General features: G+C 43.5%; 1 protein-coding gene across 1 annotated transcript in view; it reads right to left on the bottom strand.

The window, feature by feature from the left end:
• Positions 1 to 25,807, bottom strand: part of SEMA3C (semaphorin 3C) — a 149,707-nt gene that overhangs the window by 38,421 nt on the left and 85,479 nt on the right. Inside the window, exons 7-11 of the mRNA XM_082239640.1 lie at positions 16,525 to 16,644; positions 15,204 to 15,346; positions 12,515 to 12,629; positions 11,858 to 11,927; positions 1,740 to 1,884 (exon numbers count right to left, since the gene is read on the bottom strand). Of these exons, the coding sequence (XP_082095766.1) occupies positions 1,740 to 1,884; positions 11,858 to 11,927; positions 12,515 to 12,629; positions 15,204 to 15,346; positions 16,525 to 16,644 (593 nt within the window). The remainder of the gene's footprint in view (positions 1 to 1,739; positions 1,885 to 11,857; positions 11,928 to 12,514; positions 12,630 to 15,203; positions 15,347 to 16,524; positions 16,645 to 25,807) is intronic.

Below are 25,807 nucleotides of genomic sequence, written 5' to 3'. Positions count from 1 at the left end.
GAGTTGGAAGAGACCACAAGGGCCATCGAGTCCAACCCCCTGCCAAGCAGGAAACACCATCAGAGCACTCCTGACATATGGTTGTCAAGCCTCTGCTTAAAGACCTCCAAAGGAGGACACTCCACCACACTCCTGGGCAGCAAATTCCACTGTCGAACAGCTCTGACTGTCATGAAGTTCTTCCTAATGTTTAGGTGGAATCTTCTTTCTTGTAGTTTGGATCCATTGCTCCGTGTCCGCTTCTCTGGAGCAGCAGAAAACAACCTTTCTCCCTCCTCTATGTGACATCCTTTTATATATTTGAACATGGCTATCATATCACCCCTTAACCTCCTCTTCTCCAGGCTAAACATGCCCAGCTCCCTTAGCCGTTCCTCATAAGGCATCGTTTCCAGGCCTTTGACCATTTTGCTTGCCCTCCTCTGGACACGTTCCAGTTTGTCAGTGTCCTTCTTGAACTGTGGTGCCCAGAACTGGACACAGTACTCCAGGTGAGGTCTGACCAGAGCAGAATACAGTGGCACTATTACTTCCCTTGATCTAGATGCTATACTCCTATTGATGCAACCCCTATTGATAATGCCTCTTGCCTGCTTGGATACAGGACAGAGAGGCTGTGTGTGATTGTATGCAGAAACTATCCCACTGTAAAAAGGGGACACGGGCCTTCATTGTCCACTTTTGCCTCTGGCCGCTGACTGCCATTGATGGAGCTGCCCTCATAAGGTCAAACAGAAGGTACTGTGGCTCTCAGGCCGAAGAAGGTTCCCCCTTGAACTAAATCAGCTTGAAATCATAGAGTACAACAAGAAAATTTTCTAAGTTCCTCCCCCTTATCTATTTTATCTTTTTTTTCAGTCTTGTCACAAACAGATAGCCCACCTTTTCCTACGTGAATCCAGAACTTTTAAATGTTTTTGAACATTCTTCAATGTTTTAAATAGGTTTTTATTTGACTTTAAATTGTACAGATTTAACATAGTGCTGCTTGCCGCCCCAGGCTCCTTTAAGCAGAAGGGTGGGATAAAAATCTAATAAATAAATGAAACTTCCCTAGATAAGTCACTTCCATTAGCTAAATGTTTTTACAGGTTAACAACTTAAAAGTCATGTTGCCATAGCCTAGGCTCAGTGGTTTTCATCTCTTAGTGCTGAGGAATATGCCGTAAATTGTTCTCCTTCCCTTTAGAATAGGGGTCAGCAAACTTTTACAGCAGGGGGCCGGTCCACTGTCCCTCAGACCTTGTGGGGGGCCAGACTATATTTTGAAAAAAGAAGAATGAATTCCTATGCCCCACAAATAACCCAGAGATGCATTTTAAATAAAAGCACACATTCTACTCATGTAAAAACACGCTGATTCCCGGACCGTCGAGGGGCTGGATTTAGAAGGCAAAGGGGTCGGATCCGGCCCCCGGGCCTTAGTTTGCCTCCCCATGCTTTAGATAACTGTCTTTTAAAAACAGCTATCTTCTCTCCAGGCTAAACACACTGCAGAACTATCCACTTCCCTAATTCTGTCAAAATCACCCACAGCTTCCTTTTATCAGCTTTACTGTCTCTTAATCCTGGCCAATTTGTCCACATGCCTTCTGAAATGTGGCCAAATGAAATAAAACCGAAGGGAGCAGTCCAGGAACAGACCAAAGCGATGCTGAGTGAAGGATCATGCCTAAGGCTGATAAAGATAACACAAAGGCAAGTTGGACTTGTAAAATCATGTTTAGATGAGTACTTACAGTCCCAGGTCGTGGATAAGGAATTCTTCCCTGATAGGGAATCAGCTGGTGGTTTGGCCCTTCCTTGTGTGCAAACGGCCCATTGAACACTCTCTGGATATCAGACAAGTGATACACACAGACTGCTGAACCTTTAAATACAGAGCTGGGGAAGAAAAAGAAACAAACAAAAATCTGTTCATGCTACCTGCTTGTTATTGTGCACACAAAATCATTGACACCATTCTAGCTTGCTTACAGAATCACAGATTCGTAGAGTTGGATCAAGTCCAACCCTCTGCAATGCGGGAACAGTTGCAAAATGAAGTACAGTGGTGCCCCGCAAGACGAATGCCTCGCAAGCCGGAAAACTCGCTAGACGAAACAGTTTTCCGTTTTGGAGGTGCTTCGCAAAACGAATTTCCTATGGGCTTGCTTCGCAAGACGACAATGTCTTGCGAGTTCCTGCTGGGTTTTTTCCCTCCCTCCCCTTTTTCTAAGCCGCTAAGCCGCTTATCAGCTGATCCGATCAGCAGATAAGCCGCTAAAAGCCGCTAATAGCGCTAATCCGCTAATCCTTCAATGGGCTTGCTTCGCAAGACGAAAAAACCGCTAGACGAAGAGAATCACAGAACGGATTCTTTTCGTCTAGCGAGGCACCACTGTATTTAAACTGGGGCAGCCAAAGGTAGCTCTCGGTCTCCTCAAAGGTCCTGAGGTGACTTACTGTAGGCTGGCGAGGATTTCTGGCTCCTAGTAGCAGCCACAAAATGACTCTTTCCTGGCCAAATTAGAAAGAAATGAAGAAAGCTTTGGGGAACCTGGAGTGGAAGGCCGTGAGCTACATTCCAGCATTCCACTCTGGTACTCAACTGCCTGGATTCAAAATTATTTAATTCTAAAAGTATATCTTTTGCACCCAGCTCCCATTGGTGGATCTCAAGGTTATATAATCATCATCATCATCATCCCACAAGCCCCAAGTCTGCCACTCTTGCTTTCTACTGTTTTTGTATTCTGCACTGCATTCTGTATCTAAAGGCAGCACCATGTCATACCATTGTGGTGAGTGTTTCCTCTTGACTGCACAATATTTTATTTTGCTCAAGACTGTGATAGGTCAGTCTTTTGAGGAACTAAAGAATGGGTGGTCCAGCCTTGCAGTGAATTAGACTGGGTTTTTTGAAAAAAAAATTTTACTGGTCACTGATTCTGTAATAAATGTTCCTGAAGACATCCCACTGTCTAAGTGCAGAGTCACTTTCAAATTCTGTTGGGAGAAGTTCTTTAGCAGATAGAACCATTAAGCTAATGCTGTGATCCAGCACCACAGCTTCACCCAACCTGGGCCACTCCAGTTGCTGTGATTCTAACATCCATCAGTCTGAGCTGTGCTGACTCTGGCTGGGAAGAGTGGAAGAGAGTGGAAGTCCAATACATCCGGAGGGCACCAGGTTGGCAAAGGCTGCTATGCCCACTTATGTGGGTACCGCATTTTTCGCTCTATAACACGCACCTGACCATAACACGCACATCGTTTTTAGAGGAGGAAAACAAGGGGGAAAAACATTCTGAATGAAACAGTGGATGCATCATTTTTGTGCTTCATGCTGTGGCCACAGACATGTGATCTGATGGTGAATTTGGGCTGACCCAATGCAAAGATCCTGAGGATCCATGTGAATCCATGCTTTGTAACCACGTTTTTGCACCACTGCAGCCCCAGGCAACAGTGGGTGCGTGATTTTGGGGGGGCAGGCTGTAGCCATGGACATGCTATGTTCTCGGATGGTGAATTTGGGCTGACCCAATGCAAAGATCCTGAGGATCCATGTGGATCCATGCTTTGTAACCACGTTTTTGCACCATTGCAGCCCCAGGCAACAGTGGGTGCATGATTTTTGGGGGGCAGGCTGTAGCCATGGACATGCTATGTGCTCTGATGGTGAATTTGGGGTGACCCAGTGCAAAAATCCTGAGGATCCATGTGGATCCATGCTTTTTAACCACATTTTAAGTGGGGAGGGAAGGAAAAACATAGAAGGGACAAGGAGCACGAGAGGGGTGTGCAGAGAAGCAGCTGGCTAAGAATGCAGGAGTGGGGTATAACGGGAGGGAGGAAAGGAAGGCAAAAGTTTCCCCCTCACCCACCCAAGCCAGCCAGCTCTCTCTCTCTCCCACCTGCATGTTTTCCAGTTGGAGCACGGAGAGGAATTAGAAGGAAGGACGCTCTGCTTTCCCCTCTGCTTGCCTGGAGGGGAGGGGCTTTCCCTGCTCTTTGTTCCGTTTGAGCAAACACAGCAACGAAACAGAGGAGGGTGGGCAGTAAGACCCTGAGGCAGAATGCAGGAAAGCAGCAGCTTCCTCTTTTCAGGTTTCCCTTCTCCTAGACGCGCAATTTGATTTTTGCCTGATTTTTGCCCCTCCACTCCGGACTGTCGGCTTCAGGGACCACACATTCACTCAATAACACGCACAGACATTTCCCCTTCCTTTTTAGGAGAAAAAAATCTGCGTGTTATAGAGAGAGAAATACGGTATATTAAGTTGAACGCAAGGGAATTTACTTCCGAACAGACATGTATAGGACTGCACTTTTGAGAGATTGAACTAGATGATGTTATGAAGTCAATTGCTCCACCTGCAATATTGGAATTAAGAGTAACAACATTTTTGGAAGATTGGGAAAGGTTATGGAAAATTGATTTAAAAATTACAGATTGTTCTTTGCTGAAAGAAAATTATATGAAGATGATGTATAGATGGTACACGACACCAGTGCAGTTGGGAAAAATGTACAAAACTAGTTCAAATTTATGTATAAGAAAAAGGAGGGGACATTTTACCATATGTGGTGGGATTGTAATGAAATTAAGAAATTTTGGGAAATGATATACAATGAATTGAAGAAAATGTTCCATCTAACATTTGTTAAAAAACCTGAAGCATTTTTGTTAGGGATTGTAGGAAAAGACCTGCCAAGGAAGCTGAAAAACATCTTTATGTATGCGACAACAGCGGTGAGAGTCTTAATAGCACAAGGATGGGATGGAAGACTGAGGAAATCCTGACTCAAGAATTATGGCAAGAGAAACTGATGGACTATGCAGAACTGGCAAAATTGACACATACACTATGGGACATGGATAACTGTGACTTTAAAGAGGAATGGGAACCTTTTACCAAGTACCTAAAGATGCAACAAAGTGAACTGGACACCTTGGCAGGCATTGAATAAACACTCACAAATTTGTTTATTGATAATAATTAGTTAGATAAATTAAGGACTTATACAATTCTGTAACATGCAGAGAATAGAATTCATAGAGAAACCAGGGATTGGAACTGAGGGAAGTCGGGTGTGTGTGTGTGATGGCAGGTTGTTTATGGGAGGGAGGGGTGGGGGGAAATGAGGAAAAAAATTAAGGATGATATGTTTTAAGATGTTTTGTTGAATTACCTAATAAAAATTTAAAAAACAACAAAACAATAACAACATTTTACTGTTGTAGATAGGTAGCCGTGTTGGTCTGCCATAGTCAAAATAAAAAAAAAATCCTTCCAGTAGCACCTTAAAGACCAACTAAGTTAGTTCTTGGTATGAGCTTTCGTGTGTATCTGAAGAAGTGTGCATGCACACGAAAGCGCATACCAAGAACTAACTTAGTTGGTCTTTAAGGTGCTACTGGAAGGAATTTTTTTTATTTTAACATTTTGCTGTGTTTTTCAAGTGTCCAAAGCCCTTCGCCAGCACTATTGAGTTGTAATTCTTACAACAACCCTTTAAGGTAAATCAGCATTATTATCCCCATGCGAAGGATTGAGACTGAGGAAAAGCATCTTGCCTAAGGCCACCTAGTGACTTTGTGGTAGATGCAAGATCCATACAGGATGGTTGTAAGGATAAAGAAGATTATGAGGAAATACTTTGAATGCTCTGAAGTATTACATTTCTATTGGCTATTGACAGCCACTTTACTTAGAAACAGGGATAAGTAAATTCTAAATAAGATTAATGAAATGTCGATCTTGGTAAAAAAATTTTTTTTTCATTTTCCCCCAATTTTTCTGAAATAGATTTAAAAAATTTAAGCCATGGCTGAATAACACGAGAACCCAAAAGGAGACCTGAAAGAACGCAGAGTAATAGCAACCCCTGACTTTTCAGTTGCTTCCAAATGTCTGCACACAGAATGGCTAAGAGGTAAATGGGCCTCATTAAAGGGGTAATTAGTTTTCCCAGGTTGATTATGGAGTTAAAGGATGCAATCTTGGACTGCAGAAGGATGCATCCTGTTTAATCTTCATTCTCCAGTTTATGCAAATATATCTGCTGAAATGCTTATCATGGCAGCTTGAAGCTAAACACTACAACAAAGTTTTTTTTTTAAAAAAAGCAACTACACTTAAGCAAATTAGAATTTAATTAAGGCTGCACTCTGAATGATTAGATGCAAATCTCATGCCACTTGGTGATTCTAGACGTTAATAAAATCAGCGATATTGAGTTGGGAGTAAGTGCATTTAAGACTGGAGTTTAAATGTAAAACACATAGATATTTATGTTTGGTAAGACAGTTTAAGATGTAAGACCTTGCCCTCCCAAAATTTACATTGTATTTCCTTACCACCCAAATATTCCCTTCTCTGTACCACCACTGAAGCATGAATATATCCATGCTGTACAAGTGGATATGCTCAGTGTGAGTCCTTCTTCAAATTTTATGGGAAATGCTGCCAACAGAATGCGGAAACAGAATGTGCATTTTGCTGGCAGTGCTTATTCACTTGTAGCCACTTTGCTTTTCTAAACATTAATCAAATTTTACACATTACGGCATGAAGCTGTGTGGAGGGGGCTAAAAAATGTCTTTCACAAATGGAATGGAAATTGGCCCCTGCAGAGAGGAATATAATTGCTCCCATAGTGTTGATGGGCCTCCAGAGACCTAAAGCAGTGAAGTGGCTGCACATCACAGAAATTCTTTAGTCCAAGGAATAATGTGCTAGACCTGGAGGCATAACATGTGGGCAGATGGAAGTGGCAGGAAAGTCTGCCTCTTAAGGAGGGCAATTCGTGTTTCTGGAAGTGGCCTCTTCATGCCTTGTGGAGCAGCTAAGGATCGGAGGTGGCAGGAAGCTGTCTTGCCGACAAGCAAGTGCAACTGATTGCAAACGCCAGTCCTCTCACAGTGTGTGACATGAGTAGCTGCTCTGTATCAAGGTGCTGGTGCCACAACTGGGCATTCAGAAGAGCAAGACCCTTTGAGTAAGGCGGTTCCATTTAGCTATCCTAGTTGATAGTCATTGACAGGCAGATCCATCGTGAAATGGACAGTTCCTTTTCTAAAGCCACTTGCGTGAGAGGCCATCCCTGCAAATTGTGGTACAACTGCTGTAAGAATTACCTATTTTCTCTCTGTGTGAAGAGCTGCTTATTTTGTCTGTGCTAAACTGGCTGCCAATCAGCTTCTCTGGATGCCTCTCAATACAATCCTTAAGGAGGAATGTTGTAAAAGTGCCGCAGAAATAAGTGCCCAAAGGAACCGTCTCAATGGCTCTCTACCAACACACATACATGCATTTGGTGACAGTAGGACATGGCCCAGCCAGGCCAACTAAGCTTCCCACTCATGTGACAGAGACCAATGCCCATGTATACACCTTGGGTTCCTTCACACTGCTATGTTCTACCTCTGCGGGCAGAGGCCAGTTGCTGAGGACCACAAGTGGGGAGACTGCTGTCTCACTCAGGTCTTGCTTGTGGGCTTCCTATAGGCTTCTGGTTGGTTACTGTGAGAAAAGGACGCTGAATTAGATGAGCATTCCTCTTAAGTTATTACTTCTGAATGAACGGTTTCAGGGTGGGTACGACTAGCGGGTCCTAGCCCACTAGCTTCTTTGCGCATCTGCTGTGTGCACTGGATGTATTTGAAGAGGGCTGCTGTGTTCACAAAAACAGGGTTTGGCCTAAAGTGCAGCCTAGCTGGAACCAAACAAGCAGAAGTGAAATGGAAGGCTATTAACATCCTACATGTGAGATAAAAGAGCTTTTAATAAGGTGCCTAAAAAGCCAAGTAATATACGATGCACTTAAACACAAATGGCGCTACCATTATGTTGTGCACATGAAAGCAGATGGATCCTAGGCTTATGTTGGAATAGACAGGAAAAAGCAATAGGAATGTACATTGCCTGCACTTTCTTATGTGAGAACCAAAAAGAAAAAGAAACGAACAACTAAAAACAACATTTAAAACGACAACAGCGAAAAGCATTTCTGGGAGTCTGGTCAAGCATGAGAAGTGTGAGAGCTGACCTGCCTTTTATTTGCAATAAACTCAGCCTGAAATGAAAGGATTTATAACAAGAACTGAAACTCTAAAACTGAGCATGGTGGTGGTGGTGGGGGGGAGGGTAGATGTAGCGAGAAAGGAGATTACAGCTGACGATGAAACTAAGGGAACACTCTCCAAAGGAGATTAACCAGTGATCACTAGGGCATGCCTATGTTACAGACTGAAATTAGTTTAATAGTTATTAACTCGCTCCAGAGACACCTGGAAGCATAATTCTTTGCCAGGTGAAGGTTCTCCAACAAAGGTTTTCTGCTCTGCAATTTTGAATATTGCTTTGGATGAAGACATGACAGTGGAGCTGGGGGTACCTCAGGCTCAGGAGCCCAGTGGGGCCTGTCAACCCCCCACAACTGCCCCACCACCACTACCACATACCCTTCTCCCCAGGGCACATGGCTCCCTGATGCAGAAACGAACCTGCTGTCTACAGCCAAGGTGGTACAACTGGGTCAACCTGAGGGCTACCCTTCCTTCTGGGCAGCCTTCTGGAGTGCTGTGGGGCTCCAGGCAAAAGCGGGGGGAGCAATGAATTTTACCTTAGCCTAGATTCCACGTGCGCTCACTCACATAACTCTCTCTGTTCTCCATCCAGGCAAGGAAGAGCCATGAGCAGAGTTCAAGGGCACATTCCAGCCAGAAATAAAAGACTCAAGGAGGCTGCAAAATAGAGCTGATGAGGGTTTTCCTTGGGTTGGGGGGAGGATAAAGGTGAGGAACTGGAGAGGCCTGGGGGCCCTCATTCAGTTCCTGAGCCTGAGGTCCCCCACCTTGGGAATTTTGGTAAAATTTACATTCACTGCTTCACCTACTTTTGTGTCTCTCCCAACCTGCCCCTGGCATGTAGCCCGCAGAAGTTTGCCCCCAAAGGAATGGGGTCCTTGAGCCAAACAACCTTTCCCCTCTGTGCCTGGATGTAGCTCCCTCACTGGAATGGAGAGAAAATGGCAGACACACCAACTGAACAATTTCTTAAGTTGTATCCTGCTTTCCATGTGGGATTTGAGATGTGGCCTTCTGATGGATGTGTGCATGTGGGGTTTGCATTTGGATGCAGGAACTTAAACTGCAAACAGGAGTGATATTACACTAGGTATGTAATGATTACAATAATGTAAGCCTTGGCATAGTAACTCAATATGGGCTCAGAAAGGCAGAATATTTACCAGACACCGGACTATATCCTGCATTTCAGTGCCGTACAAACCTTACATCAGGTTCTAATCAGATATTAAAGTTTTCAGCTTATTGACCCTTCCCTTCCCTCTCTGAATCTTGCTAGATGAGCAAATCTGATTCTACATCGCATGTGGGTTCCAAGGAACAATGTACCAGGATCTGTTGTCCTAAAATCACTGTTCCGCTGCTCACATAAGTGGAGTACAATAAATCAGGTACAAAATGCATTAATCACATTAATCACTTCAGGCTATGCACCCTATGTTGAATTTATTATGTTTTCTTCAGCACAAAAAAACCTGATTCATTTCAGAAACACCCATAGAAACATGGGCTTCTATCAAAACTAATTACAATCCTGTGTTCTAACATGTATCTGCTGTTTGGAGCATGCAGAGGTTGAAAATAATTTAGGCTCTGCTGCCAAATGAAATCCATTAAGACCTTTAGTTTTAATTATACTGCATGTTTGGAATGGGGTGTGTGTGTGTGATAGAGAGAGAGAGAGATCCTTAGGGTCTTGTGGAGAAAGAAACGTACGGCAGCATAAACTCCTGCACAAGGAACAGGAAATGTCTCCAGGGCCTGGAATAGAGTCAGTGCTCCCTTGCTTACCACCTTATATGGCCTGCCTGAGCCTAACCCATTTTCCACTTCACCATATGCATTAGGCAAACCAATTTCTAGCTCACACATACTGCGTATGTAATCATAAATGTGGTCTTTCTCCCCCCCCCCCCCGCCTCTACTCCTGCTGGTAAACTTTATTCTTTCACTGTTGACAGTTGCTCAAAAGAAAAGAAGGCAGCTCAGCTGCTTAAATGATACCTTTTTGATTGCCAAGCAATTAAGAAAGAAAGAAAATTATCATATTTATTAGTCTGATGACAACTTAAAATGCATGCTACCAATGTAATTTGGTGATGTGCCTAGACAGGGAGCAGTTTCAGATTATTCAGCACACACACAGACAGTACAAACCAACCTCAATGGAAATTGAGTTGTTAAAGCATTGGGCGGTTGCGGGGGGGGGGGGGGAGTCCTTTCGGTTTGATTTGTCTTTTGACAGTGAATTGTCTTACAGTATTTTTTGAGCCCAAGGGACAGAGTGAGTTAGAATTTAAATTATAGGTTATATATCACACCACTGAGAGATAACTAACTGTTCTCTGTCGTCAACAAAACAGCTATGGTGTTGGCTCCTATGGTGTTCATCTCCTATTTTAGAACGAAATTCATGAAAAGCCATGAGAAGATGGCAGACAAAAGTGTCTTCCAGTTAACGAATGTGTGGAAGCCATTTATCTGACCCAATGCCTATTTAGAGACGTCGCTGGAGCATGTGGGACCAGATACATGGAAAAGGTTGAAATGCTGCTCCAGTATTGTGTGACTGGACCAGAGGGAACGTACGATGGATGGTTTCAGGGGAAAACCTCATAAGAAGCTTGGAGAGGTGTGTGTGCAGAAAGTTCTCACTTTTTTCATGGCTGCAATGCCACCCACTGTGTGGTTGAGGGGTCTGTGGTTCCCACTCTTCTCTTTGCTGCATCTCTTGCTAGAACCACCATTGCCTCAGGCCCTGTGGTCCCCAGAGGTTAGTGCATGAAAAAATACAGTCCTGGGGCTAGAAAAGGTCCTCCACCCCTGGCCTGGGGCAATCAGACCACCACCTTCGATGTCAGGATGAAGCTTTATTGTACAGAAAGCCTTTGGGTGCTGCTATTCCATGATAAAAGCTATACTGTAGTTAAAGCTTTTATTAAAGCTGTGGTTTTCCCAGTAGTGATGTATGGAAGTGAGAGCTGGACCATAAAGAAGGCTGATCGCCAAAGAATTGATGCTTTTGAATTACGGTATGGTGCTGGAGGAGACTCTTGCGAGTCCCATGGACTGCAAAAAGATCAAACCTCTCCATTCTGAAGGAAATCAGCCCCGAGTGCTCCCTGGAAGGACAGATCCTGAAGCTGAGGCTCCAATACTTTGGCCACCTCATGAGAAGAGAAGACTCCCTGGAAAAGACCCTGATGTTGGGAAAGATGGAGGGCACAAGGAGAAGGGGACGACAGAGGACGAGATGGTGGGACAGTGTTCTTGAAGCTACGAACATGAGTTTGACCAAGCTGCAGGAGGCAGTGGAAGACAGGAGGGCCTGGCGTGCTCTGGTCCAGGGGGTCACGAAGAGTCGGACATGACTAAACAACTAAACAACAATAACAATTGGGAAAGATGGAGGGCACAAGGAGAAGGGGACGACAGAGGACAAGATGGTGGGACAGTGTTCTCGAAGTTACGAACATGAGTTTGACCAAGCTGCGGGAGGCAGTGGAGGACAGGAGGGCCTGGCGTGCTCTGGTCCAGGGGGTCACGAAGAGTCGGACATGACTAAACAACTAAACAACAACAACAATTCCATGATAATTTAAATTACGGCAGTATTGGAAACATTCGCTTGCCATGTTACATAAAACCCCCACCCATTCCTTCGTGCGGATATCCCCTTAGACGAGAGGCATTTGTAAAACATGGGAATCGCCTCACCACAACTTCTCTCAGGCGTAATATTTAATCTGTGGATTTTCTTTCACAAACGTGCAAGATTACCTGGATGTTGTGAAAATGCCATATATCAGCGTTGTTCTGGGGTTATCTGTTTCTAGCAGGAACACATCCTCTGTGGGAAAGAAGCAAAACAGAGGCTGAATATATCTGCGTGTGATTTCCAAACTGCACCACGCATACCCTGACCTTATTCCATCTGAAGCCAATGGAATTTTTTGTTTAGGCTACAAACTGTAGGAAACCCATGTTGCACAATACTTTTATTATGTCACTGACAAGATAGTCTGTCTGATGGAAGGAGGAGAAAAATGTTTAAAAGTGTATGTAGCTTATATGGTAGCCAAATTGGTGCAAGTTTCAAATGGATGACTCCCAATCCTTGATTGCCCTGAGGGCATCACTTGCTCTATGCTCCTGAAGGTACCTCAGTGCAAATGCAAAAATCAGAGGGAAATTAGAGGAAAAAATATTTTTTCTGTTTAGAAATTGCGACGATTATATACTTTAGCCTGTAATGTGGACGTATCTGCATCTGTCATTTTAGCTTATAATGTGTATTATAATGGCTGATTTTGTTCATGTTTTGATTCTGATTTTAGCATTGACTTTCATTGACAATTTTAATACATATTTCACATGCTTTGTAAACCACTTAGAGGTTTTGGCCACAACAACTAAGCAGGAAATAATAAATTGTACCTAATTCATCAAAGTAGGTTTCTGTGCCATCGTCATCCATTACTGAACACACAAGTCTTGCTTTCAAATAAGTTGTCCACTTGTTCACAAGGCTGCGTTGTCCACCAGTGTCATTCTGGGGGTGGGGGGAGCAGAGAAGAAACCACTTACTAACTCCAAAAACTACACAGACATCCACTAGCACTTTCAACATTAGTTAGTGAGGTTTTTTTAAAAAAATATGCATGAAAATACATCAGCATTTTATTGTCAGTTTCTCCTAAAACATGCATTTTTGCAAAGCAATCTTTTTCACCACACGTATATATATTCTAACACATGAATTTTTGTACATATTACTTGGCTGAAGAACTGCTTTGCTAAATCTGGAGAAGTGTGAATTTCAAAAGATGACTGTGTTTTGGTTCTGTGTTTACCTCTTACTGTGAGTGGAATCAATTTTCTTTCCCATCCCTACTTTCAATTAGCATTTGGACTTTAAAAGCTTCTCATTTTTCCTGCCCAAACTGCACAATCAGGACACTAATCAGAATATCAGATCCTTCCACCACTGAAGAGACCATCTATGGTATAGAATTGCGTTATGAATGCACAACATATTTGCATTGAACAAAGAAACAAATTAAAGGTGGAAGTTATGTTATGAGGTTGCTACCAGCCAATGCAAATTATGTGGTACAGCTTCCTGGACTGAACCATATCTGGCTGCATGCTAGAACACCTGCCCACAAAATATAATAACATGTCAGAGTGGAAGAAAAGAAACACTAGCATGCCTATGTCTTCTCTCTTATGGTGCCCCATTTCCATTTGCAGACAGGGTTGCTATCCCTCATGGAAGAGCGTTCAAATATATAATACCCATCAGCTGTCTGTTGTGGAACAGTCCAAGAGAAGGCGTTGCAAATGGTTCTGCTGTTCAATGTGCAGAACAGTCAACTGAAATGAAAGGAGCATATGTACCTAGCAGGCCACAGTGTAGAAACTATTCTTTTCATTCTAATAGGGAGCATTAGACCCTGTCCAACAACAACAACAACAACAACTATTATTATTATTATTATTATTATTATTATTATTATTATTATTATTATTATTATTTTATTTATACCCCACTCATCTGGCTGGGTTTCCCCAGCCACTCTGGGCAGTTTCCAACAAAACACTAAAATACAATAACCTATTAAACATTAAAAGCTTCCCTAAACAGAGCTGCCTTCAGATGTCTTCTAAAAGTTTGATAGTTATTTTTCTATTTGACATCTGGTGGGAGGGCGTTCCACAGAGCAGGCGCCACGACTGAGAAGGCCCTCTGCCTGGTTCCCTGTAACTTGGCTTCTTGCAGTGAGGGAACCGCCAGAAGGCCCTCGGCGCTGGACCTCAGTGTCTGGGCAGAACGATGGAGGTGGAGACGATCCTTCAGATATACTGGACCGAGGCCGTTTACGGCTTTAAAGTTCAGCACCAACACTTTGAATTGTGCTCAGAAATGTACTGGGAGCCAGTGTAGGCCTTTCAAGACTGGTGTTATATGGTATCGGCGGCCACTCCCAGTCACCAGTCTAGCTGCCGCATTCTGGATTAGTTGTAGTTTCCAGGTCACCTTCAAAAGTAGCCCCATATAGAAACCATTACAAAAGATTCCTGTTGCTGACTTCTAGTAAGGTCATCAGATACAGAGCATCACACACATCCATCCCATGTTCTTTTGAAGCCTGGTTTTGCAAGTTTTGGCATAGACAAATGCAAGTGGAATTGTGCCCCGGGACTTTTAGCAAGTCATCTGCGTTTCATTATGACAATAATGGTTTAATAATATTTAGTGTTTTCTGCCTCTGGGTGCCTTCACAGCAACAACAACAGCAACAACAAAGAAGAACCAGATAAAAGCACAACAGGCTTTTTCCATTGCTCAGATCTACCATTGAAATGAAAAGACCCAACTCACCAACCGGTTAGACCATGTGCTAGGGAAACTGTTTGTACCAAGGAGGTTTGAGATGTTGAAAGCTTTCCTATTACAATGCAGAGTTTGATGAAAGGAAGAGCTGTTTTCATGTGTTTTGGAGAGGGAGGCCATGTCATGCTTGAGCCGCCTTGTCACCTGCCACCTACAGTGATCCCAGGCGAACAGGAGCAGTGGAAGGCGCCTTCATGCACATTTGCTGCCCAGAAGAAGGACCCTACAATATCACCAATACTTGCTTAGAGCCAGCAGCCCCTGGGCCTCATGCAGCTAGCTGTGATTAAGAACCAAAGATGAGTCTACTGGATAAGACCAATGTCCCATCTAATCCAGCATCATGTTTTCACAGTAATTAATCCACTAGATACCTGTGGGAAATCCACAAAAGGGACCTGAACACAAGAGCAGTTTTCTCTCACACAGTTTGAAGTAAAATAGACTCATTCCTGCCTTCCTTCCTAAAGGAAAGCACAGAACTGTATCTAATTCCAGCCATTTCCAGAGATGTCTTTGGATGCTGCTCCCTCCCTTCTGTTGAAACATCTATTTATGCAAGGGAGAAGCGATCAAGCAAGTCAATAATGCTAAATAGAAGCTCACGGTAAATATAGACTCCAGCAGAATAATTTTGCTGACTCAGGAAACTACTCCACTGCAGGAACACTTTGCAAAACCAGGCATAGGGTATTGACAGCTGTCCTTCCTACACCACTCCCTGCTTACCGGGCATATTCTAGCAATCATAGAGTGGATCTGCTTGGTGCTGCCACTGTTGTCCGTCAGTTTCTCCTTGAAAAAGAAGTATACTTTAGCATCGTTGGGGTCAGTGCCATCTGGGATGAGGTGGGCATCCACAAACACAGGCTCTGAAATGACACAAAAACATGGACCATGGAGAGCAAGTATCTACACCACAGACCAACTCTGCAGAAGCCTGCAACAAAATGGGACTCCCTGTGGCCATACAGCTGTTGCCTGCTGTCAGCTGTGGGGAATGTATATTCCAAAAGTCTGATTTGTTACCTGCATGTCAATTATTAATAAATTTATCGAGTCTAACTCAAGAGTCCTGGAGAAAAGGTTTGCTTCAAGATACATATTCCAAGCATCTGATGCTATTTTAGTCTGAGAAATTATTAATTATGCAAAGTTTACTTTCTCTCCTCTTTCTCTTGTGTAAATTGATAGATTATTTGATTGAATGAGGCACATTGCAAAATAGACTTAAATCTTAACTTTGAAATCCAAGAAATTTGAAAAGAGTTACTTAGTTTCAAGAGTACTACCTTGGAGTTTGGCTTGTCACACAAACCACATTGCAGATTACACGTCACCTGAACAGAGATGTGTAAAAAGACATGCATACATAATGTTGGATAGCAGATCAAATACCGTGGCTGACAAATCACATGCCTGATATAGTCTGATGATCCATTTGAAAAAATGTATACAGTGGTGCCCTGCAAGACGAAATTAATTCGTTCCACAAGTTTTGCCGTCTAGCGAATTTTCCGTCTTGCGAAGCACGAAATCCCATAGGAATGCATTGAAATTCAATTAATGCGTTCCTATGGTCAAAAAAAGTCCAAACAAAGCCAAATTTGGTACAACAACAGTTTATTAACTGCTCTTTAAAGTCACACATACTGTAAAGCGCAGTTCAAAAAATGAAGGGAAAATAAATTAACTTTATAAACAAAACATGTCTTTGTTTTTAGACAAAGGAAACAAAGTCGCGAGACGTTTTCGTCTTGCGAAGCAAGCCCATAGGTGAAATTCGTCTTGTGAGGCAAATCGAAAACGGAAAAACCTTTCGTCTAGCGAGTTTTTTGTCTTGCGAGGCATTCGTCTTGTGAGGTACCACTGTATATTGAAACTTCTCAAATTTGCTAATCAATTTGTCAAATGTGCCAAATTAATTTCTTGTGATTTGTAGTTCTGTTTGCAGAAAAGCCAACCAAGCTTATTTATCTGTTTATAAAAGCATTTCCACTTACATGCTGCAACATGTACAACAATGAAACTCAAAACCTGGCCCTCTTACCACTCAGCCATTTGGAATTGTGTTGGTCGGTCCTCACAGCATTCCGTCTGGTTAAACTGCGGAAAATGGCAGCGTCAGTCCCCATGAAATCAATGTACATCCCTGAAAATAGTTCTTCATCTGCAGAAAGGAAAAATGAGGGGGAAAATAAATGCATCCTCATTTACTTTGGGACAAATTCAGCAGTCATTTCCTATTTGATCCATGCACACTTTCTAATTCTGTCAGAAGTGGGATGAGAGCAGGGTTTCCCTCTGACTCACGATTCCAGGACTGCAACGGAGCATCCCATCTTCATGGAAACCTTTGGGCAACCATATAATTAAACAGAATAGCGTAACCAACCACAAATGTGGAGGAAATGTTTCGCGTGGAAGATCGTTTAGTGGTTGAAGTTGCCGGGGGAGTCAGCTTCGGAAGATGGAAAAAATTAACATGATGCTACTTCCAACAGAAACAGCCATCCCAGTTTATGTGCTAGAAAAGTGGCAAAGTGGGGTGAAGGAGGCTCAAAATAGTTTTGTTTCTGGTGTGGGTAGGCAACGCAGCAGACCAAAGCCACACCCTAGTTCAGTCTCATGGGTGATAGAGTCCAGAGCTATACATAATAAAGAGTACAACCCGACCCTGAGCATACTTCGTGTTCCCAACTGCGCGACTGTGCACCCTAGCCACTTTCTGTGGCAAAGGCAGAGACTGTCTGGCTGTTTCCCCAAGTGTGAATCTTAGCAGGGGAGATGAGGAAGCAAAGATAAGCAAATAAAAGCATATGGCTGAGGTGCGCAATGAGGAGAGGGCTGTACCAAAGCTCCTGTTACTGGAGTTCATTAAATACTTGAGTTTGCTAAAGACACTGGAGCTCATTAAATAAGTCACGGCTTGTGTTCTGGTGTTCATGGCTAGTGGTCAGAGATGGGGAGGCTCAGGCTTGGGGGCAACATATGGCTCTCCAGACCTCTCCCTCTTCTCAAGACTTTCCCCAGTCACAACCCTCCCAAGCCACACTCCCTCCCCACAGGTCACATCCTCCACCATCCTTACTTTGCCCCCTCCTTGAATTTTTTCGCCTGGCTAGAATGTGTCCTTGAATTTTGATAAAGAATCTTGCTTGCCTGCATTTGGGGGGGGGGGTGTTTAGAAACCAGCCTGTTGTACAAAGAAGCATCCACATTCATTGCTCTGCCTGCTTTTGCCTCTGGCCCCACCCATCACATGGGCCCCAAAAGGGTTGTCCAGAAAGAAATGTGGCCCTCAAGCTGAAAACTTTCCTCTATGCTTGCTGTAGATGCCTTCCTCCTTGGAAATAGGGCCAGATGGGAAACCTTGTAGGGAAATAGCCAATCTCTGTGGTGACCAACACACAAGGAAGGGGATTCAAGAGTGCAAGATCCCAAAAGGAGAAATTCTGAATCTGGGCCATTTTGCCTTTGTTTCCCTTCATGTGTGATGAACATCTGACAATACCACTGGCCCTTCCGGTCTTCTCAAGGGGCTGAGGCTCGAGAAAGAACTGGGAGCAGAGGGCTGTCCTTTTCCCACTCTCGGGACCCCCTGGGAAACTCTCCAAACCCACTGTGCCCAGAGGTGGGTGCGGAGAGTGCAGCTGCCTCTAAGGAGGCACAGGAGTGGGCAACCTGAGGAAACACCACCCAGCTTGCTGCCTGGCCATAAAAGCAAGCTCTGCCCATGGGGTGGTAAAGAAGCTGGAGGAGAAGCAGGCAGAGGCCGGGTAAAGAATGATGAGCAGAGGGGGGGGGCTATTTGTATCAGCAATGTATTAATGCAATGTTTTTATATGTTAACTGTATTTCTGTAATATTTATGGTTAAGTTGTTGGTTGTTGCTTTTATATATATATATGTAGTGGTATAGAGATTGTGTGGGGGACGGGAACACATCTCAATTTCAGTGTGGCACTCTGCAGATGGAAGCCACAGGAAAGACTAGCCTTGTATCCTTCAAGTTTCAACTGGCTAATAAGACTGAACAAAAGCTGAACATATTAAATTGGAGCCAAAGTGAATTTCAGTCTCAAAATGTTTCTGTAAAGGGAATTAGACCTGTAACCTTCACTTGTAATAACAGGATTATGGACCAAAATTCTTTTGCGCTGAAGGATTCAGCTCATGTATCACAAAGTGTGTACACTGTACATAGGTATGAATTACAATTCCCCTCCTGTCTGGGGCCCTCAACACAAGTCTGGTGGGTTGGCGAGGCAGTTCATAGAAACAAACCATTAGCAAAAAATAATCACTCACTTTTACAGTTACTGTGAAGAACTGGCTGAATTCCCTCCCCTCCAATGGTATCTTTTTTACTTTGGTTTGCAGATTGCCCACCAGCAATAAGAAATGGCTATTCATCCACTTAACTACTGTTAGTTGCTGTCAAGATCACCAACTCAACACCCATGCAATCACAGACAACTTTCAGCCTCAAGGCACCTTCCGTTTTCTCTCTTCCAACAAAAGCAACACGGAACCTGTTGCCAAGGGACAGGGCAACAGCCGAAAAGTGAGCTTTGCTTCTTTGTTCAGGTACAGTGGTGCGCCGCAAGACGAATGCCTCGCAAGACGGAAAACTCACTAGACGAAAGAGATTTCCGTTTTGGAGGTGCTTCGCAAAACAAATTTCCTATGGGCTTGCTTCACAAGACGACAATGTCTTGCGAATTTCTGCTGGTTTTCCCCCCTCCCCCCTTTTTCTAAGCCGCTAAGCCACTTATCAGCTGATCCGATCAGCAGATAAGCCGCTAAAAGCCGCTAAAAGCCGCTAAAAGCGCTAATCCGTCAATGGGCTTGCTTCGCAAGACGAAAAAACCGCTAGACGAAGAGAATCACAGAACGGATTCTTTTTGTCTTGCGAGGCACCACTGTACATAGAAGCAACATGGCTTGAGTCATTTGTTTGTAAAGCTTTAGCACCAGCCTTGAGTGCCAGTGAAGATGGAAAGTTTAAAGCAGGTGCAGCCAATGTGGTGCCTTTCAGATGTTCTTGGGCTACAACTCCCAACAGCCCCAGCCAGAGTGGCCAATGGCTATGGATGACAGGGTCCAACAATACCTGGAGGTCACTCACAAGAACATCTGGCTGCCCCTGGCATAGAGCCTGAGTTGAAATAACTTGCCTCTGCCAGAGGCTTACCAGTGCCTTCTGTAGATATAACACTGGATCTCTGTAAACTATGGTTTGCAACCATGAGCCCGTCTTGGGAATAAAGCTCCCTTTCCTCTTCAGCACATATCCCATCACACTTTAATCAGCTTTAATCACAGGCTAGCTTTGTAGCCAGGCATTTATTTATTTAAATGTAAGTCAATGCCCTGCCTCTTTTCCCCATAAAAGCCTGAAAGTGGCTTATAAAAAATCAAAAACCTAAAAACCACAGTAAGTGGGATGAAACATTTCAATTTAGTAGGACTAGTTAATATACAGGGAGGCAGCAGCAGCAGCATACTAATGTCAGCAAACTCAATAGCTACAGAATATTTGCCAATTAGTCATCTGAATTGGCCTGTCAGTTCTTATTGTGAAGGCAGCTCCATAGCAGAGATGCCACCATTGAAATGCTTCTGCTCCTGTTAGGCAGCTACTAGCTCCAGGTGATCTTCCAGACCAGTAAAAGTTCCCAAGCTGTCTTAAAACCACAGATATTGTGGTATTTGAACTACTGGTATTAAGAATTGCATCATAAATTGGTATTGTTATAATGAGGCTATTATTGGATTGTAAGTGAAAACTAATCAAAATTATTATAAAATAAAATAAAACCACAGATATGGAGGACGACTTTTAGGTCTGATAATCCACACTCCTCCTTGATATAGGAGATCTATAGGGATAACATACCCAACTGATGGCTGTTCAGTCTCTGCCTGAAGACCTCTAGCAAGTGAGAGTCTATGCCACCCAAGTAAATGGTTCCATTGTCAAACTGCTTTTCCAATTAAAACAGGGGCAAGGAACCTTTGGCTTGCCAGATATTGCTGAAACACAGTTCCCATCATCCCTGGCCATTGGCCACAGCTGCTGGGCATGATGGGAGTTCAGCCAGAGATGAAAGAAGGAAGGAAAAGAAAATGTACCCTAGATGGATGGGTGGAAGGAAGGAAGGAAGGGGAGGTATTGTACATTCCTGAAGCTGGTTCCTGATTTGTGTACCATAGTTTGCCAGTGTTTTGTCTGCACTGAAACTAGATGTCCTTGTTCAAAGCTTCTCAGTAGGGCTCGCATCTACAATCTCAGGATCATTCTACTGACCTACAGGTCGTATAGAGTTGTTGTAAGGATTGTTGTAGGAGAAAGGCTTTGGACACTGAAAAAAGGCTATATAAATCTGAAACACATTTTAATTAACCTTTCCATTGCAAATACAATTATCCCATATTTTCCTGTCATTGATTTCCTACAGGATTGCCTGTTACAGCTCAGCTTTATAGTTCTCACAAAGCTCTTATGTTTATCGCTGATCCAGTTTTTTAATATAAAAAATTAAACACTGGAAAAGAACGGTGCTATTCTTAATCCCACTGCATACCAGCTTTATTAGTTATGTCTTAAGCATTCCAAGAGCCTACTTGTCTAATCAGGCACCAATAATATCTGTCAGCTCCACTTCCTTTTGGCTTAATTGTTAAATTCCCCCAAACAATTTGTCTTAGTGAGTGCAGTAACCAGCTCACACACTTTGGTATTGCTTCTCTCCAATGCATAAGTGATAAAATCTTAGAATCATTTGCGGTGGAAGAGAAAGAACACACAATTAAGTTTTTGGGTTTTTTCCATTGCCAAAAAGATAGAAAACAAACCATAAACCAGTATTGAAAACCATAGTTTGAATATGGATATAAGGACAACCTGTTAGTTAACCATGGTTACCAATGGTGCACATATTACTCTACACCAGTAAAAGAAAGGAGACCAGAGGAGGAGGAGGAGAAGTTACATGTTATGGTAAACCATGGTTTGCAGGAAGCCAGCATTATATTTGCACCAGACTGTACCGATATATATGTTGAAAAGGTTTAGCTGTTCAAGATGCAAAATTATAACTTGTATTTAAAATCATGTTGATGTGTTTGCATTTGGCTATGACTGATTTTAACACAACTTTCATTATTTATCCCGTCCCCAGTGAACTTTTAGGGTTTCATTAAAAAATATTCAGTTGACCACCAGTGAATCCCTATTTCTTCATTAGAATAAACGTACATATTTCAGAGTGTTACTGTTGGTGTTGTTTTTAAACTCCTAGGAATAGTAGGAGCTGCCACTCTACAGTATTCCCCCCCCCCTTTTCCTTTCTTTTTTGAAATATTCATCTGGCAACCCAGTGCAGAGGTCAAACAAATGATCCTCTTCCCGCTGCCAAACGCCTGTTGATCTTGGTGTGAGCAGAAGGCCTAAAGCTACAAGACATGCTACACTGAAATCACAGAGCTAAACAGCCTCTGCAGTTTGTTTTCAGTTGCTACGAAGGACAAAAACCGTATGCTAAGGTCAGTGGCATTCTTTGCTTTGTCCAGGAGAATCTGAAATCCGGACAACGATGGCTTTCTCCTTTGGCTAGGAACGCCAGCGTGCTGTGCTGCTGGCTTAGGGACGGTGGGATTAGATACAGAGTCATGATCCTAGACTTTTGAATCAAAGGTTCTTCCTGCCCCCTGCTGAAGACAGTGCAACTCTTTGCATCCATAGTAGAGAACGTTGCTGCTGATACATTCATAGGGATGGGGAGGAAATTTGATTCAGCTCACATGTAAAGGCAAAGCTACATAAATCGCACTTTCTGAAACAACAGGTGAACTAAAGCAAAAGCTAGAACTGAAGATTTGCACCGCCAAATTTTGCAATGCAGTTCTCCATCCGAATGATGCACACAAAAATGTATATGCTAGTTAAAGTCACATGCCAAAAAATGCACTACATCAGGAGAAATCCTTTGGTGAGAGTGTGTACTTTGGGCAGAAATTCACACTAAAAGGCTGATGAATCTGCATGAGGACTTTAAAAAAAATGGCAAGCTGATATGTAAACGTGGAGAACTGAACACAAGGCAGGGGGGAAAAAAGCAAGGAAGAGAAACTGCAATTTACAGTTCTGCCCATCCCTAATTGAAAATCACGTGTAGGCAATACTGCTGTGGGAATAAGTACACAGCCATTTCCAGCCAAGCAACTAACACAGCTCTGATGATAACTTGAGAACTGTGAACAGGCAAAGGGGAAAAGATTACACACAAACACACCTGTTTATATAATCATTTGGATGCAACAAATCAATTCAAGATATTATCCAACCTCCAGAGAGGTCCATTATGCCTCAAAGCTTATCTTTCATCCCAAAACAAAATTCCTATCATTTCTTTCTTGGGAAATCAGTGAGGGATGAGGTCACAATGCAAATGGACCAATTTTATTGGGAACATTTCTTTTCATAGACTAACCCATCCTGGGGCCTTTGATCAGCTGCTCTGCGCTCTAGTACAAAAGCGAGGTATGTAACATAGAAAGAAAGAAAGCCCTAGTTTGACTGAAAGCGTATGGGTGAAAGATGGGGAGGGGTGAGGGACATGCCTGAAAGCCCCACCCACTGCTGCCCATGTCTGCTCCACTTTCAGGCCTTCTTGTGTCTCAAGAGGGATTCTAAGCATGTTTGTTAAGGTTCCTGATCTCAACACAGAAAGGTCTGAAACTCAGGGCACACAGGGAACATTGGTGTCAAGACCTGCACGCATGCCATTACCCTCCCCACTTTTGAGCCAGTGAACATCTGAATGGAGCTCAAATGAACCAGCATTGATGAGCCAGTAGAACTAGACTTCCAGTTCCAGCATCTGATACAAGCGTGATGGAACTGACGAAGTGGGCTCTACTCCAAGACGACCCTGGTGTCTCAGTAAATCTGTCACAATAAATATGATAATCTTTATAGCAGAATAGGCCTTACTGTGGTTTGGACCAAAAGATTTATACCTCAGCTTTATAATAGGGTACAGTTGGAAGCAGAGGAAGACCGCTGGGAACAGAGGAGGAATTGCTGAACGCTTGAATTCAGGAGCCTTGGATTCACCATGCAACTTTTAATGTGTAGCAGATTTAACCAGCGTCATGATCCCCAGGCCATATATGGCAGGCCAGCCATATCAAGCTCCAAAAGCCATGTGCTGTTAGGTGCTTTTAAACTTAGAGTTGACATGCTGTCAACAGGTAACAAGGTAGGCTTGCCTTACAAAGGCCATCAGGCTAATAGCACCTGTGTATTTGCAGCAGAAGAAAATCTGGGAAAAATTCCTTTGGGAGGAAGGGCGGGATATAAATTCACTCACTCAATAAACCTGAATGTGAATTAAGTTCCTTTCGCAGAGGAACATGGGGCAAGGTTCAGTTCAGTTTAACTTTAATTTTAGTGCAATAATTTATAAACATATAAGGGTTTCATTAAATTAAGCTCTGTGGACATTGCACTGACAATTTTTACTGATCTTAAAAGTTGAATTGCTGTTTAAGTTTAAGTATCACAATTATTGGGAAGAATAAATATAGCAAGTGCTTATGTTACACTACAGTGGTGCCCCGCAAGACGAATGCCTCGCAAGACGGAAAGCCCGCAAGACGAAAGGGTTTTCCGTTTGCGAGTTGCTTCGCAAGACTAATTTCCCTATGGGCTTGCTTCGCAAGAAGAAAGCCAATAGGGAAATCTCCGGGGACCTCTTTTAAATGCTGGCGGTGGGGAGCAAAGCCTCCCCTCCCCTCCGGCCTTCAGAAGAGGTCCAGGAAGGCCGGCGGGGGCCGAAAGGCTTTGCTCCCCACCGCCAGCATTTTAAAAGCAGTCCGGGATAGCAGGGAAGCGCTTCCCGCTATCCCGGACGGCTTTTGAAGGCAGGAGGGGGGGAGCAAAGACTTTTGCCCCCCGCCGGCCTTCAGAAGAGGTCCAGGACCTCTTCTGAAGGCCGGCGGGGGGCGAAAGTCTTTATCCCCCCTGCCTGCCTTCCCAGAGGCTTTCAAATCGCCCCGGACAGCGGAGAAGTCCTCCGCTGTCCCGGGGCGATTTTAAAATGCCGCCCGCCAGCATTTTAAGATCGCCCCGGACAGCGGAGAAGTCCTCCGCTGTCCCGGGGTTTTTTAAAATGCTGGGGGTGGGAAGAAAAGCCCTTGTCCCCCCCCAGCCTTCAGAAGAGGTCGGGGGACAGACTGTCCCCGGACCTGGTCTGAAGGCGGTTTCCATATGAACGCATTGATTGATTTTCAATGCATTCCTATGGGAAACCGTGCTTTGCAAGAAGAAAAACTCGCAAGAAGAAAAAACTTGCGGAACGAATTAATTTCGTCTTGCGAGGCACCACTGTATATGTGTGTTTTGATATTTTCTCAGCCTTCTTAAGTATATTTCATACTTTAGCAGAGCAGAATTCTGTAGAATTCAGAGGGCTGGGGGGAAATGCTATGGATCAGGCATAGGCAAACTCAGCCCTCCAGATGTTTTGGGACTATAACTCCCATCATCCCTGACCACTGACCCTGTTGGCTAGGGATGATGGGACTTGCAGTCCCAAAAACATCTGGAGGGCTGAGTTTGCCTATGCCTGCTATGGATGTTGTGAACTGAACTGTGAAGGGATGAACTTGAGCTGAAATTAATGTTACTGGCCTGCTAGTGACTGGAAGAGCTCTGTCCTCCCTCTGTATTTCTATGATGAGTGTGTGCAAAAGCCCATTTGGGTCTGTACTGTGCTCAGAAAAGAGATATCCACCATTCAGCCAACAGCCCACTTCCTTGTGGGCATAGAATTTGATGCATTCACCTCCAATGCTTCCTATGGCTACCAGGCAAGTGCTCAAATGCCTAAGGGACCAACCACCTTTCTTTCCATACAATGTCTTGCAAAGGTATCATGGATATTGTATGGGGTAAGATGCATGCCCCTATAAGGAATTGGGAGCTGTCATTTTTTCCGCCATGCAATCTCCAGGGGCTGCATTTTGAACCAGATATTTTACTACATGGCCCCAGAGGAGGCACTGGTGTTCTAAGCAGCCGTAAAATGTTAGAGAAAGAAAAAGGCACTCCTTGGTCTAACTTTCAAGCACTTAAAAAAAAACCAACTGCATTGATTTTGTGGGATTTTTCATTATCAAAAAATCTGCCTGCAAAAAAGGACAACATTGAGCTTGTTTTGTATTGGAACTAAGTTAATCCACTCTTTCCTAGCAATACATTTTCCTACAATTCTAAAATCAATCTCTTAAAATCTACTGCAATCACTAAAACCTAGTCACGT

Source organism: Podarcis vaucheri (assembly GCF_965113315.1).
Source record: "Podarcis vaucheri genome assembly, chromosome: 10".
NCBI lineage: Eukaryota > Metazoa > Chordata > Lepidosauria > Squamata > Lacertidae > Podarcis > Podarcis vaucheri.
This window is presented reverse-complemented; position numbering and strand designations above follow the sequence as displayed.